General features: G+C 34.5%; 2 protein-coding genes across 7 annotated transcripts; one reads left to right on the top strand and one right to left on the bottom strand.

Annotated features, from left to right (window-relative positions):
• The first annotated feature begins 335 nt into the window (after positions 1–335).
• Positions 336–4218, top strand: LOC100876052 (uncharacterized). Of its 3 annotated transcripts, XR_001096178.2 has the most exons (7): positions 336–470; positions 740–833; positions 959–2212; positions 2286–2382; positions 2452–2554; positions 3002–3219; positions 3296–4218. XR_001096178.2 is itself a non-coding variant. In XM_076530786.1 (6 exons), exons 1-6 carry the CDS (start codon positions 359–361, stop codon positions 3025–3027), a joined length of 1686 nt encoding a protein of 561 aa, XP_076386901.1. In that variant the 5' UTR covers positions 336–358; the 3' UTR covers positions 3028–3314. The 3 variants fall into 3 exon arrangements, 2 of the variants coding, with proteins under 2 accessions (XP_076386901.1, XP_012142191.2); XM_076530786.1 differs by having other exon boundaries at positions 3002–3314; XM_012286801.2 differs by lacking the exons at positions 3002–3219; positions 3296–4218 and adding an exon at positions 2637–2899.
• IA-2 (tyrosine phosphatase IA-2) lies at positions 2902–15336 on the bottom strand. Of its 4 annotated transcripts, none has more exons than XM_076530779.1 (17): positions 15197–15336; positions 13547–13642; positions 10195–10248; positions 10070–10130; positions 9637–9768; positions 9125–9200; positions 8298–9060; positions 7945–8100; positions 7829–7875; positions 7590–7748; positions 7406–7532; positions 7267–7334; positions 6669–7052; positions 6339–6560; positions 5369–5733; positions 5236–5289; positions 2902–5119 (listed from the first exon to the last, which is right to left on the bottom strand). In XM_076530779.1, exons 2-17 carry the CDS (start codon positions 13632–13634, stop codon positions 4855–4857), a joined length of 3021 nt encoding a protein of 1006 aa, XP_076386894.1. In that variant the 5' UTR covers positions 13635–13642; positions 15197–15336; the 3' UTR covers positions 2902–4854. The 4 variants fall into 4 exon arrangements, with proteins under 4 accessions (XP_076386894.1, XP_076386893.1, XP_076386896.1 ...); XM_076530778.1 differs by lacking the exon at positions 15197–15336 and adding an exon at positions 15002–15117; XM_076530781.1 differs by lacking the exon at positions 15197–15336 and adding an exon at positions 14984–15113.
• Between the last annotated feature and the right edge of the window lie 648 nt (positions 15337–15984).

The following is a 15984-nucleotide window of genomic DNA, read 5'->3' as shown; positions in this document are numbered from 1 at the left end:
TTAATACAATTTTCACAAACGTTTCAGATTGAACTGATTACGAGAGAACACGTACATCGTGAAAATGAGGTTAGGATGTGTGCTTTTATACCGGCAAGCTGCATACGACGGTATGGCGAACTGTGCTCCGATTTGAACGAACTGCCGACGCGCTGTAGATCGTTCAACGAAGTGAACAACAGTACAACATTGTGGGAATGACTAATAAATTGTTTGCTTTGTTGATTTTGTTCGATTCTATACTCGTGTGGTATTAATAAAAAAAAAAACTCAACGATTTAACAGTATACACAAATAAGAAGACGAGGGATATTCAATCACTCGAGAAAATAAACACCTAACCTCGTCTATTTTATTGATGGCTATGTCAGCTGTTCTGCAATTTGATTGTTCTGTAGACAATGAAATCGCGCGAAATGCTACGAAAAGTTTTGCAGGAATGCTTGAAAAAGCATTCGAGCAATATAAAAGTAAGTACATATTTTGTACTAATAAAATATGCATTTGATTTCTTTTGCTTCTTATGCTGATTATATTTTCGTATTATCGTCTTCTGTTTTTTATTTTATTTGTTATCGTATGTACGTTGTTTATATTCTTTATCGTCAACAAATAAGATAAAAAGATTTAAGTTTCAATAAAACAATTTAAAACGTTTTAATGGTTCATACTGTAACTTCAATTTTGAGTGAAGTTTGTGTTAGTTAATTTGCAGCTTTTAAATTTTATTTATTTGCAGAATTATGGAATGAATATTTAAAACTGAGAAAGTATTGTGAAGATTCTAATTTAAAGATTCCATTTCAGTTAGATGATTATAATAATAAAGATGTGTAAGTTTTGTTTCTTTTGCCAATTTTATTTTCAATTATAAAATTTAATTTATAAAGTTACAAACTTTACGTGAAACACTTATATATTGTCAAACAGATATTGTTCATGTTACATTTTATTTTAGCAATACATTATCAGAGGAATGTGGATGTTCCATAGAATCACCTGATGTAAGTCAGATATTGCCTGAAAGTATAAAAATACCCATATCAGTATGCCCAAGTGTTCCTATTACATGTAGCTCTGGTATTGTTTCTGACTTGGATGACAATTCTGTAAGCAGGCAAACAAACCAAGACAAGTTACAGAGTAGTCCAATACTTATAAAAAAACGTTGTAAATCTAAAAACAATAATAATATATTCAGTCATTCTTCTTCAAATGAGTCCAACGAAAATCTAGCACAACAATGTGTTCCAATAAAAGAAGATCTTTCTGATTTAGCAAATAGTTCTCAACAGGATGAACTATTTGTGGAACCAAAACAAGATGAATGTTCATTATTTTCACCTACTGAAATACAATGTACACCTGTGGCTAAAGTGTCACGAAAATTAGGAGTTAGTAAACAATATAATGTTGATACTACATTATTGAAAAGTGGGAAAAAAGTTAAACAGTCAAAACTTGTATTCCTTCCATGCGAACAATCAGACAACAGATCAACATACACATTGTTGACACCAGAAAAAAGTAAAAAGAACGAATCAAAAAATCGAAATAAATCAGTAGATGAAGAAATAATACAAGTTAGCCCTAATAAACATACTGAATCAAATCTAAGAATAAAAAATTTGAAAATCAAGAGAAAAACTCCTATTAAAGTTATTCAGAAAGGTGCAAAAGATTCAAGTATTCTTAGTAGAAATAATCCTGACAAAAGTAATGATGTCAAATCTCCTTTAAAAGAAAAAAATCAATTGAGTCTCACTCAGAATTTTCTATCAACATGTTCATTTAAACAAGAAAATGAATTACCTTCAATTAAAAAAATGAAAACGTTTAGTTTTCAAAATGATGAGAAAACTAAAAGTAAGTGTGATATAAGATCTCCTTTATCTGTGGTAGATAAATTAGAACATATGCATTTCGTAAATGATGAAAATTTATCAACTACAATAACAAACAGTGAAGAATTGGAAAGTATACAAAATATTAATCAGATAAAAAAAGAATATTTACAGCCAATTGATGAAAAAGTTCACATTAATTCTTCAACATGTGATGACGAAACATTTTGTATGTTAGGGGAAAAATTGAAAGAAGCACCTGCTGTTTGTAATATAGATAAATCACAGATTACTAAAGAAAATATATTTAATAACAAATCACAAACACCTTCCCCTGTAAGAAGGAGTCTTCTGACTAGTTTTGATACGTAAGTTGTTTACATAAATCTGACAAATTATTAAATATGTGTTGATATTCAAATTTATAAATTTGGTTTAAAGAAATCGCAAGAGAAAGAATGCAGAAGTCAATCAACCTTCCAAGAAAAAAGCAGACAGAGCAAAGATGTCTGGTGTTTCTTGTTGGGAATGTCAAAGGGTATTATATAATATCTTATGCATCTATATAATGTTTTACACAGAAGTACTTAAATATTTTTATTTTTAGTATTATGCTAACCTTGGACTTTCTGAAGAAGAAATAAAACTAAGACAGAATCAGTGTTCTCGACATAGAACTAATGAAAAGAAAAGAGAAGATACACCAGAAGGTAATATTAAGTACTATTGTCTTCTAGTTTCAGAAGAATAGAGCAGTATGTATTAATGTTTATAAATATTAATATTTTTCAGGATTTTGGAATCCTTTATTTTCTGGTACATATACATCTACTTTGCAAGATGATTAACATAAAATAGATCGAAGTGCATTTTATTTGCCATATAAATATTAATATTTCGTAAATAATTTTTCTTAAATATAGTAATATTTTATATTTTGGTTTCGCAGTATTTGTTAATATTGCAGAACCTTAAATGTATTTATTTAAATTGAAATATATTGTAAATATGTAAAAATTATAATGTTTAAAAAATAAACTTGAAGAACAAGGCAACATTATGATTTGAACATAGAGCGATTTATTATATTATAACACATATAGTATTACATTTTGAGTAACATAGTATATATTTATATATTATTTCATCTTATATAGATTCTTCCCTTTGCATAAAAATATAGAATCTGTTATATCAATCTGTGCTAAAAAAGAAATGAAAACATATTAATTGGTCAAGTAAACTTTCATGGTACATTATACGTATTCAACACAAAATCGAAATTATTACAATAATACTTTTTCAATTTCCGTATACTTAGATGCGCAAAGTATCTGGTATTCAGAAATGCTCGTAATAAGGATCAAACTATTTGGTATTGTATATTTTATATGGTTTTAACTATTTGTTTACCGTTTTTAATTTTTTTTAATTTAATTTATTATTTGCAGCACTCAATAAATGTATTACTCTATCTTCAACTACAATTTAATAGGAAAGAATAATAATACAGAAATGTAAATGTAAAGGAAAAAACATTAATTGACAGTAATCGTTCTGCACAATGAACAAGGAAGGAACTTTAAATACAATATGTTCATCTTGCGGGAGACTGGATACACAGGACCAATAATGCTGTAGTTTCAAAACAAACAGACGACATTTCCATTTACAAATTATCATATCGACACGACAGTTTGTGCGAACATGTACGTTTACAATTTTTCTTTTTATACACCACCTAATATCATTTTCATGATATAATAATTAAACATTCCACTTGGAAAAGTTTGTTAACATAATACACTTTCGTATGATATTTAGAACATTAAGTTTACGTTATGCAGCCACACTATATTTCACATTGATAAAACCGATTATTTTTTTTTATGATATTTAATTATAATGCGAATATTGTGCAGTTCGATTATTTTTTTTTCTTCGTATGCGTAGAAAAGAGACTGATAAATAGTGCTTCCCGCGATCTTTTCACGTTAAACTTTTCGTTCAACGTCGAATAAAATTTCATTGTACGGAAATAACATTCTTAGCCCTTCGTTAAAATCCACATTTTTTAGAACGTGTAACAATAGTATAAAAATTCTGATTTCAATCTCTAAAATGGTGATTTCAATTCTTGCATTTTTTACGTAAACAAAAGTTAATTAAAAAAACTATCATAAATATTAATTATATACATAATTGAACATATTTGCTTTAATCAATCCGAGCACTAAGTTATTTGCAGCTGATAGAATTGACTGAGCAGATAGAACTATATTCTTTATACCGTAATATATTTTGATATTTTGTTTAAAGCTATTGTAAAGCACGTTAGTTAAGTCATCCATTAGAGAAGGCAATATAACTTTAATTTGACTCAAATAATTCATTAAGGATGAAACAAATACTATAAAGACTGAGCTACATAATCAGTGATAAGCCTTCATTTTTTCTCGAAGCATTAAAATTATGTATAATCAAAAGATTACTTCACATAAAAGTTTCACAAGAATATAAATGACTCGCTTGTGAACCAATAGGTAGTTCCAACAGTTGTATAGCTCAGTCTTTTGTATATAAATGTTTGCACCTAATTATTTAAATAGGCCGTAGTCAAATAAGAGATCATAAAAAATATTACAAATTAGCCAGAAGGAATTGTTCCCTAGAAAATAGTAATTTGTACGCATGTTTTTTATCACACTCGATAAATAAACAAAAACAGCATATCTTTTAAAAATCTAGGGATACAGAAATTCAGGGTTTTTCATAATGAAGCATATTTGAAGTAGTCTATTACAAGCTCGTGATCAGTTCCTATGATTTTAAAATCTGTTCAAAAATATTTCAAGGCAAGAAAGTTATATAGAAAATAAAAGATCTGATAGAGATTCTAGACTCATAAATATGATTACGTTGAATTAGAAATATTTGGCCATTTTTTGGATAGACTGTAATTAATACTTCGTTTTTGCTTGTCGCAGTTTACAATTCGATTCAAATTTTACTAGCCTTCTTTCGTGGAAGAAGTGCTTACTAGAAGAGAAGATTTTTCCGCGGGGGGTACAGGTAAAGCTTTAAGAGTTGCATGTACTTCTTCTGCTACGGCCATCAGGACAAATTTAAATTGTTGCTTAGTTGCAACCATGTCAGGCCTTTGATCTCGTATGTGTTCTAGTGTAGCTGCTATGTCGATTTCCTTGGCTCCTTTCATCATACGATTCAAAACCATGTCGATTAAACAATAAGTACCGGTACGGCCAGCACCATCGCTATAAACGAAAAAATTAAATTAAAGATAACGAGTGACAAAAATATCTTTCTAAAATAAAACTAGCTAATTATTCAAACACATTATACTAGTTATTTCAAAGTACAAATAATTTACCTGCAATGTACTACTATAGGACATGATCTGCCTTTGTACGACTTATTGATTTTTCTGAAATTGTATAAAATAATTAAAGTCAAAGTTTTACATCATGAAACAGTTACAACATTAGAAATAAAAGAATATTTACCTGCGGAATTCCAAAAGAGCCTTAATGGAATGTGGCACATTATTTTCAGGCCAAGACGTGAAATGGAATTGCGTTACAGTCCTGGTTTCACCGGTACGAAGATTCTTCAAGTAGAAGGAGCGAACCAAGTAATCGTCGCACCAGACGTGTTCAGAGACAAGGTGCACCTCGTAAATGTGATATAATTCTGATCCTTCTCGTGGCCAGTAACGGTGACACATAGCGATACCCTCTTCGGTGAGTCTGGTTAGCATTACAATTACAACGCTACCTTGTTCCCAAACGAGTTGCCAGAAATCCGCCGTTGTGTGAGGCAATGGTCCTTGTGTAGCAATGTAAGCTGGATTCCGAGGATCATGATCCGTCTACAAGAACATATACGACTTTGTTTTTGTCTATATTTCTCTTAAACGATGACTGTAAATTACTAAAGCAAGTCACACGGTTTTCTTTCAACATGTGGAAAGCATACATATTTGCAACTTTGCAAACTATTATAATTTTGCATTTCAGAGTACTAAGTATTTCATAATGCAATTCTCCTTTGTTTCAAATCGAAGCTGATTTGTCATTTAAGCTGTTGTCTTTATGTAGTGCACGTTTAGTATCTATACTAAAAAAAAATATGTGCATGTATTACTTGGAACGTATATTTCTAAAGTGCTAGATCTCTATAGTCCTAAATCTCAGTATCTCAACATCTCATAAAAGGTGGATATTCATTATACCTGTACTCATGCTTCGATTTTGTAAAACTGTGAAAATATCTATGCGAAAGCCTTGTCGCAAACATTGTGAATGTAAATGATAGCGTATTTTACATGCTCGTCGTGTGACTTACCGATTTCTATTTTCAGTTCCGATTCAATGAATTTAAAACGAAAATGACGTACAGATTAGTCCATGAACTTCACCGTACGTTGATATCTTTCGAAGAAGTCGTGAACGAATTTGTCTTGATAATACTTACGATCGTCGAGGCGTTAATATAGTCGGAGTTATTGGCATTAGCGAAATCATTCAATATCACCCTGGAATGATCGTAAGGAAGTGCCGCGCCGGGACGATTGCATTTCAAATTCTCTTCGCTCTTTGCAATTTCTGTGGATGACGGATCTACCTCGTACGCGCATAACGCTGCCCATTCTTGATCTAATCGGTCTTTATTTTTTAAATGATCCTCCATGTAACTCTAAAAAGCAAGTTAATAATTAAAGATGCTATAGAAATGTAGAAAACAATATGAAGGAAAAGAGCACTAGACACATAATTCTTTCTGTAAACAGTTGTGTTAACTTACTAAGACCATCTGTCCTGTTGATATGTCCATATTCGAGAGAGCAGGTTCGTCTCCCCAAGATGAGGTGCTTGAACGATTCGAAGGCAAATTATTAGATTCACTTTCACGACTCAAGCTGGTGATACGCGGAGATTCCGGTTTGTCTGTTGGCTGTTTCGCTTGCATTCTGGCTCTACATAGATCCTGATAATCCTTTGAAGCTTCTGGATCAAGTGTAGCCAATCCTGTCAGTTTAGCCCGGAATTTAGCGTGACGACGAGCGAATACCAAAGTTACTGCTGCAGCCACTGCAGCAAACGCAACTCCTGCAACTACTATCGCTCCGAGCGCGCCTGACGACATCTGAGATTCTCTGGCAACTTCTAGGGTGGCAGGTAGCTTTGTCTTCAAACAAATATTCATGTTAATTGTTATTCTATGAAACAGTCTTATTATATTCTTTGAATGTATTGCTCGAGACAATTAGAGAATACTGTTAAGTCTTTCTGTGTCATCAGCATTCATTGAAAATAGCTATTTTAATTGAGGAATGAAGACACTCAAAATCTCCTAATTGTTTCAAGCGTACATTCTATCCTAAATATGTTTTCAGATGAACCTTGTCACCTATGCCTGCACGAATCACCACAACACCCAATGTCTCTTGTAATTTTCCACGTATATGACCTAAAATATACAGTTGATCAATTCCATTACTTATTTCACTTTATACGTGCGTCGTTGCAATGATTACGTACCGATATTATTAAGGACATCGGTAGCGTTATAATTCTTATTATTTTTAGCGACTTTAAATGTTACTTCTGCTCGACCCACCCGAATGTCTTTCAGTACTCCGGGTCTTAGCTCCAGTAATTTTTCTACCTATATAAAAAAAGCACATGTTTCTTTCAAATTTTAATGGATTATGTCAAAACTTACCTCTTTGACCACGTGTTCTCCTTCTGACCACGTATGAATCGGTTGCTGAAACACCATGTAAACGTGATCTAAATCAACATTGTTGTATGATTTTAAACTCTCTGACTGATGTCCAGCTCCAACTTCTTTTTTTACAAACGGAGAGAATATTACTTCATTCTGGAAAATATTTTTATATGATGAAAATGGATGGATCCGCATGAGGGTCAAGGATCTAACTTCATTTGATTGCCACTTACGTCTAGCTCGGTTTCGGACGAGTCGGACCGGTTTTCGTTCTCCAAACCTGCGCAGACATTATTGACTTACAGTTGCTTGCGAATGTACTAATTTTAATTAGGATGAGTATAATTACCAGATGTGGATGGTATTTTAAATGCGTAGTTATTCGTCGAGAATGGAGGTCCTGGTTTCTTAACATCCAGCCGTTCTCGGCGTTTGAAACCAGCCAGTTCACGTCTCCAGAGTTCGTTCAAGTCGTCATCGTCGAATAAGTTGTCGTAACCGTTCTCTGCGAATGTTAAATTCATTCGTGAAATTCTATTCATAATTCTAGTGATTCTAGGATTCTAATGCTGAGCAAATCAAGTATTCATTAAAGAATTAATAAAATAAAAAAATGTTGAAGTTTGAAGACAGAGCTAGCAAGAATCTAGAAGATATCCAATACATATGGATATATCTGTATTACCCTAATTACAAATTTACCATCTGAATCATCGTTGGATTTATCCTTAGCTTGCATAAGACCTCCTTCAGTATACATCACATTTTCCCTTGAGGAAGCATCCCCATGACTCGACTCACTGTCAACGTTAATATCGTCATAATCATCGTTCACATAGTCATCATTCTTTGAATTACGTTTTACATTATCAAACATAAGTTCACTATCGTCTGGAAGCTCAACAAACTTTCTCGGTTTGTACTTTCTTGAAAACGTTTTCTCGTACTCGTTTGTGCTCTTTAGAACTGTAGGATAATCATCAGAGGACTTTTCATTTATCAAGAACTCTAACTCGTCAGATGTTAGATCGTCGACCGTGTTCGGATTTGGGCTCTTAGTAAATTCTTTCAGTGGTTCATTATCATTCTCCAAAACACTTTTGATAGACTCCATGTTACTGTAATCCCGTAGATTGTACGGTTGTCGTCTGGTCCTGTAGAGCCTCTCGTTAATTCCGTCAAAGGTCAAGGGTTTATTAAGCGAATTACTTTCCTGATCTTCGTAATTTTCTCTGGTCAGAGTCTGATATTCATTGTAGGAATTGGGATCGTATTCTGGTTTGTAGAACTGAGAAGCTGGCTCTCTAGGTTGTTCCCTGTATGATTGTTCAGAGAGCTGATCAGTGTATAAAGAATCAGGAACGTATTGCATTTGTGTTCCAGGGGGGTAATACAACTCATTGGCAAACTGGCTGTTGGATCCGCCATGATTGGGTGTGAATTTTACTATAGCTATTGCAGGTACCTTGAAGAAGAAGATTCAATCAGTATCAAATTCAGAGAAGGAAAGGAATGAGGATATAACTGACCTGTTCAATGTTATTTTTACTTTCAAAACGTGTACGTGTTTTCAAGTGCTGACAGAGTCGAAGATCATAGCTCTCCCTGAAATAAAAGTATGTCTTGAACAAGATTCCAAATGTATTCCAAACTGTATAGATATCCTAATGGTTAATACATTCTAAACACAAGGTAAGTTAAACATAATTTATGTAGTATTCAATCTGTTAACCCTTTGCGCTCGAGAGGTGACTCTCAGTCACCATTTTATTTAATACAACAATTTGAAGTAACTATTTTTTAACTGATTCTTTAATATGACACGTGTGATGTATAAACACAGTGAAACGAACAAATTATTAGTAGAGAAATAATAACATCAAAAGAATTCATTTAACTTTTTAACTAAGTTTTAAAGTTGCTGTTTGCAAACAGTCAAATTACCTTTGAGTGCAAAGGGTTAATTGAACTTGCTTATTCACCTTGGTAGTTACTTAATATACTATAAATTTCAGATTGCCACATCAAGCAGTGATCATACCCATGATGTAAATTATACAACGACGTTTGCATAATACATTGCGTGTAAGGATGTGACCATTTATAGCCATCTGCTTGCAGCCTCTCTAGTTGCAGTCTCAATTGTTCCAGTTCGTTGATGTCAAAGTTATATCTGTAAACAGAGAAATGTCAGTAACAAAATAGTGAGGAGGTAATACGTTTATTTGTATATAAATTCTACACACTAAGAACTCGGCTATAAATTTTTATTTTATTTGGATAGCTTTCTTTCACGAAGTGGAAATGCACGGTTCTCATAAAACAACTCTAAGTAGTATAGTCATTTTATGATCAGACAGTAAAAGAGAAGAGTGTTTGTACTGGATGTCATTAATTATTACTCTGTACTACTAAACTTGAGCATGCATGGTATCTTTTATTCAAAGAGTTTATTTGTATCCACCGATACTTACTGATAATAGTCATCCTCGGTTAAATCGGTATACACAGGTAAACATCTACCGAATGCCAAGTCTAAAACGTTGAATTAAAATTTTATTTATATTGATTATAAAAATTATACATAATCATTCATTACCATTGTAGCATGTTTCCGTTCGAGGATCGCAGAGGTTCTTGCTGAACAGACATCCTGAAACATACACCAAAAGAATTAGAATTTTTTTGGAAAACGCATGACATCTGAAGATAAAAAGCTCACTTAAAAAGACCGCCATAGACATCACGGATTGTGATCAACAAATAAAGGAGCAGATAACATATCAGCGGATTAAATTCAATTATACATAAATAGTTCAACACGTCACTGATAGGTGACGCCGATGAAACTTTTACAAAAATGACGTCGGACAAAACTTGGCGGATTATTTAAAACATTTATAAAAATATCGAATAGTATTATAATTATAGAATATTATGTATACCACACAAGCACAGAAGTCGCTTTCATATTTTTAAACGTCTGCTCGAATTTTATCAAACAGCAAGTAAACTGATCTACGAGCAATAAGATCTAAGGTCGATCAGTAAAAATCTATAATGTTAATTGATAAGGAAACGGAAGAGGGCAGTTGAAGAGATATACTTGTAGTGGTTGGAATGTAGATGGAAGCAGATCCAAAGGGAGGAAGCATTTGCAAAGGCGGCGGTCGCGTGGGATGCACGGTTCGATAGTCGTCGAAAGGTCGTGGGCGAAAATCGAACACACTTCTCCCACCACTTTTTTCATCGTTTAATCCCATCCACGAAGAAACATCAAATTTTCAAGGTCGCTACGATAAAGACCTTTGATCTGAATGAAAGAACGAGACGATTACGCTTTTCGACGATGTGCTTAACATTTTAATGGACGTCATTTTGTGGACTCTACAGCTCTTGCAGTTTTATGGCTTTTCTTATTTCTGTCGAGGGAAAATCCTAGTGGTTCCTGAATTCACCGTTGATTATATTTATTTTCTGAAGTTATATTCGAATGTGTAAGTTCAACTTACCACGCATTTTATGCTTACGTCATGTGCGTGACAAGGAAGAGTTACATACAATACAAAATGATTTATCTTTGAACTATAATTAGTTAATATGAATAAGTAGCAATAAAATAACACACCGCTTGAAAGTTTGAAAAGTTATAATGAAGATGGATTTGTTCAGATCTTGAAAATAAATAATAAATATATAATTCATCGGGTTCTAGAGATTAGCGTGCTATCAAAGGATGAAATCTGCCGTTTGCAACGGGAAAGCGCAGGAAGCAAGGAAATCGATGGCAACTTTGAATTTTCATTGAAAGCCGCTCGACGGGAAAAGGGATATCGAAGAAGCGATTGCCGTTTCGAGAGAAATTGTACCGACGATTTTTCATTTCTTTTTTCTCTCTCGATCAACGGGAACTTGTTTTTGCTACCAAAGGAAATGGATTGCATGCACAAAATGTTTATACTCGACATGAGCGGATAGAAGTATGATGGACCTTTAGTAACACTCGCAAAGTATTTTCTTTCACTGTTACAACTTCTGAAAAGATAATGGTTTAGCGAGTTTATTCACGTTTCGATCAATATGTACCATATTGTTTGAACTATTTCGAGTGAAAGAAAATTGAACACTCTTCATTCAATATGCTGACTGTAAAAGTTGAATGGTTCTCTTTTTTAATGACGAAGAAAGTCATAATATGACCTTTTTGCGGACTACGTTCTCTATGGAAGAAACTCCAAAGTGCAATTACGTATTTTTCTTTTTGTTTCACATTTAATTAAAACCAAGTATACATTCTTTTTCTTCCATTTCAATTCTTTGCAGTCCAATTACGTTTCCCGGGGCACAAATATATATCGTAGACGTCGAAATAACGTGTCACTTTTAATTGTTACAATAACTTTTCTTTTAAACTGGCGTTTTATCGCCGACACAATCAAGCGATAAAAATAAATCGCCGCTGTTTAAAAAAGGAATGACGGGTTAAACTGTGAAGTTATTTCTCTACTTTTTTAAACAAGTCATATAAGTCGTATTTCAAAGAAATAGTTCAAAAAAAAAATAGAAACTGCGAGTATATTGAGATGCATAAACAAGCTTCAGTGATAAATCCAATTTTAGTTCCAACGTGAGAGGATGCAAACTTTCAAGAGCTTTCTTTTTTCCAGTTTTAATCGTTTCTTTTTATGGACGATAAAAAGAGTGAACTGAATACCTGATATTATTTAAGATCACGTAACTGTGATCTTTCTTTTCTGCTTTTATATTTACTTTTCATTCATGCATGAAACGGAATTGGTACTGCATTATGAATTATCAGTATTTCAGTATTGAATTCGAATAAAATTGTTAAACCTTGGTATGATGTTTCTTTTTTAGTTTTACATTTATTTTTTATTGAGGTTTTAGATAGAAGTGCAATTCTGTTGAATTGTTTTTGGATTTTGGAGATGTGGGGGTTTAGGGATTTGGGAATGTAGGGAGTTGGGGGTTTAGGGATTTGGGGATATAGGGATTTGGAGACATGGGAATTTAGGGATGTAGGGATTTGGGGATTTGAGGATTTGGGAATGTGGGGATTTGGGGAATGTGGGAATTGGGGAATGTGGGATTTGGGGATGTGGGGATTTGGGGATTTGGGGATTTGGGGATGTAGGGATTTGGGGATGTGGGGATTTGGGGATGTGGGGATTTGGGGATGTGGGGATTTGGGGATGTGGGGATTTGGGGATGTAGGGATTTGGAGGTGTGGGGATTTGGTGTGTGGGGATTTGGGGGTATGGGAATTTGGGGATGTGGGAATTTGGGGAATGTGGGAATTGGAGATGTGGGGATTTGGGGAATGTGGGAATTGGGGAATGTGGGAATTTGGGGATGTGGGAATTGGGGAATGTAGGAATTTGGGGATGTGGGAATTGGGGAATGTGGGAATTGGGGAATGTGGGAATTTGGAAATGTGGGAATTGGGGAATGTGGGTATTGGGGAATGTGGGAATTGGGGAATGTGGGATTTGGGGATTTGGGAATATAAAAATTTGCTGATATAGAAATATAGAAATTCACAAATACAGCGAACTACTAATTCAGAAATTTGGAGATACAAGAACCTAAATACATAGAAATCTAAACTCTAGCAAACCTAAGCTATCAGACCCAAAGATACATAAATCTAAGAAAAATCAGTAAGGAAACATCCGAATCAAGAAATTTTGTATACGTCTCACTCTACACATGTTTTTCTTCTGTAGTATGAATAGGGCTTTCATGATAAAAGCATCCAAGGTTATTCCTACATTTTTTGTTCAAGGTAGGTCTTTGTCTGGAATGCCATTAATTCATCATTGAAGGACAATCTCGTTTCTGATTTCAAAGATGTTCTTGAAATGCTCGTTGCGAACGTAAGAAAAGCTTTCATTGTTCCTTTCGGAGAAACGATCATGAATTGTACTCACCGACGTCGCCATCACCCAGAATTACGTGATGGAGGATGAAGAGCATCAACAGCTCCAAACCTCCTCTCCACCACCGTGTACGGCCCATAGATGTTCCTATAATTGCACGTCTAAGTTAGTTTCAACAGTGAAATGACACGAACAGGATAAATCTATAATTCGTTTTTTAATCTGCGCCCGGGCATCTTCTAGCGGGAAATGAAGAGTAAACTGGAATAATAAGGTAGAGTAAGTGGGTGAAGGATTATTTCTTTGAAGTCTGCAGGTCGGAGCTATTTCCATTAGGAAGAATGCTCTGTTGATGCTTTTCTCGATTAGAGAGATATTATCATCAGCGGAAGAGTGAGAGAGGAAAGATTACATTGGAACTTTGCCAGCATCTTTCATTTCTGGATTTCAATTTTTTGTTACTTGAAAATTATTTACTTAAATCTTTGTTTATACTAAATTTAGTTAGCACTTCGCAAATTAATCTTAATTAATATTTTACAAATACTCTAAATGTAACAAAAATTTATTTGTTTGTCTATTTGTAGTAATTTAAAGCTCTCAAGCAAAATTTATAGTTACCAAATTATTAATAATGTCTTATCGCAGCGTTCATTTTTGAGAGCAAAGTTGATCGAATTAAAAACATCTGTAACGAACTTTAAACCGCTTTAAAGCGTACAAGCTGTTTGCAACGCGTTTCCTTGTATCTCGCAATTCTCCCAGCCGCACGGCGAACATCTTTCAGATGTTTAAAACGTACATGAAAGTATAAGAATAAACATTCGTAAGATCATCGGCGGTACATCAATTTAATCAATTTCACGATTAACGCGACAGGTATTGCTATAAAGGGTGCGGTACAGCACCCCTTTTGCGTAATGACATAAGCATCTAGATTTACGCAATCACTCGCTGCACGTACAAAACGAAGCAAATTACTGCGTTGTAAGGCAAATAAGCTTATCGGACATTAAACGCAGCAACCTGGAAGCTTGTATTATAATAGTTCGCAATACGTTTGTATCACTCAGTAATTATTATAACCATTATCTCTCGATAGGCCGGCAACGATCTAAGAAACACGATGAACAAAACGATTGACTAAAATTAGACACTCAAATTTCTAAACAAAAACCTTTGTACTTTCGCAACTAAATTCACGAATAATGCAAAATCGTTTACAACAGGTGATTTTCAATGCGGCCGAATTTTCTATACAAATTAATAATTCTTTATCACATTTGTAATTTCTTTACAGTAGAATTTGAATACTTCAAAACATAATAAATATAAAATTTGAATAAAGGGTAAGAAAACGAATGTAAGATGTGAAACCCCGGATGACATGAATCGGTAAAGATACACCATCAGAGGGTTGAAAACAAAGCGCTCCTTTAAACCGCTTGTTCGAGCTTCAAGGTTGTGCGATAAAATCGAAACGAGTACCTAATTATACATGTACACCTTTCAATTGTCCACGTATGTATATTACAGCACTTCTCGAAGCACCGACGACGTCTAACTTTATAGTCCGGGTTCGAAGCATCAGGTTGTAGTCACGTTCTCTCCCTCACCCCCTCCCCCGCTCTTTCAAACCTGCGTGGTGCCTCATAGCGACGCTTCGAGGACGACAAGAAACGCGTGTCTTGTTCGGCTTACCTGGGCGTGACACCTTTTCCTCGTGGTCCCCTTGCCCTCTCTACGACTCTAATACATCCTGACTGAACCGACTCTACGATTCGACGCGCGGTTCGACTCGATCGATCTTTCGAAACTACGATTGTTCAACATGGAACAGCGCCCGTTAGATCATTTCCCTACTGTGCACGTCCAGTTGTGCCGCAACGGTGCCACTGACTGGAGTATTCTTCCACGAAGAACGGTGAAAGAGAGGAGGGCATGCGTTGATTCTGGAATCGATTGCAACGCGCACATGCCGGCTGCCAGGCGACGAAGGATGCGAATAGCGATGGGACCAATACCCTCGTGATACACCTGGACCTTGAAAACACTTTGCCAGCAACTAGTCTGAAATGCGAGTCCAAAATTATTACGTGCCGCATGTTTTGAATCGATTGAAATTTCAAATGGATGTAGGACAACAATAGAAAGATATGAAAGCAGCTTCCCTAGCATCTGTGCTTGAGTACTACGTCAATGTATTGTTTTCTTCAGAGACTTCATCAATAAGGTAACCCGGATGTGGTCTTCGCCGATTTCAATGAAACTTGAATGAAGGGTTTATACACTCAGCTTAATTAAAATTATAATAAATACGTGGCCAGGAATAAGCATACAAAGTTTAGGAAATTGTATACCTCAATATGTTCAGGTAATGAAAAAGTTTATTGGGTAGAGGCCGTAACACAGCGGGAGGTTTATGAGACTCAGAACCTTTTCCTGGGTTCAAATCCTTTCTGAAATAATTGATATAAATGTAGATCATT

The sequence above is a fragment of the Megachile rotundata genome, chromosome 4 (genome assembly GCF_050947335.1).
Source record: "Megachile rotundata isolate GNS110a chromosome 4, iyMegRotu1, whole genome shotgun sequence".
Lineage (NCBI taxonomy): Eukaryota > Metazoa > Arthropoda > Insecta > Hymenoptera > Megachilidae > Megachile > Megachile rotundata.
This window is presented reverse-complemented; position numbering and strand designations above follow the sequence as displayed.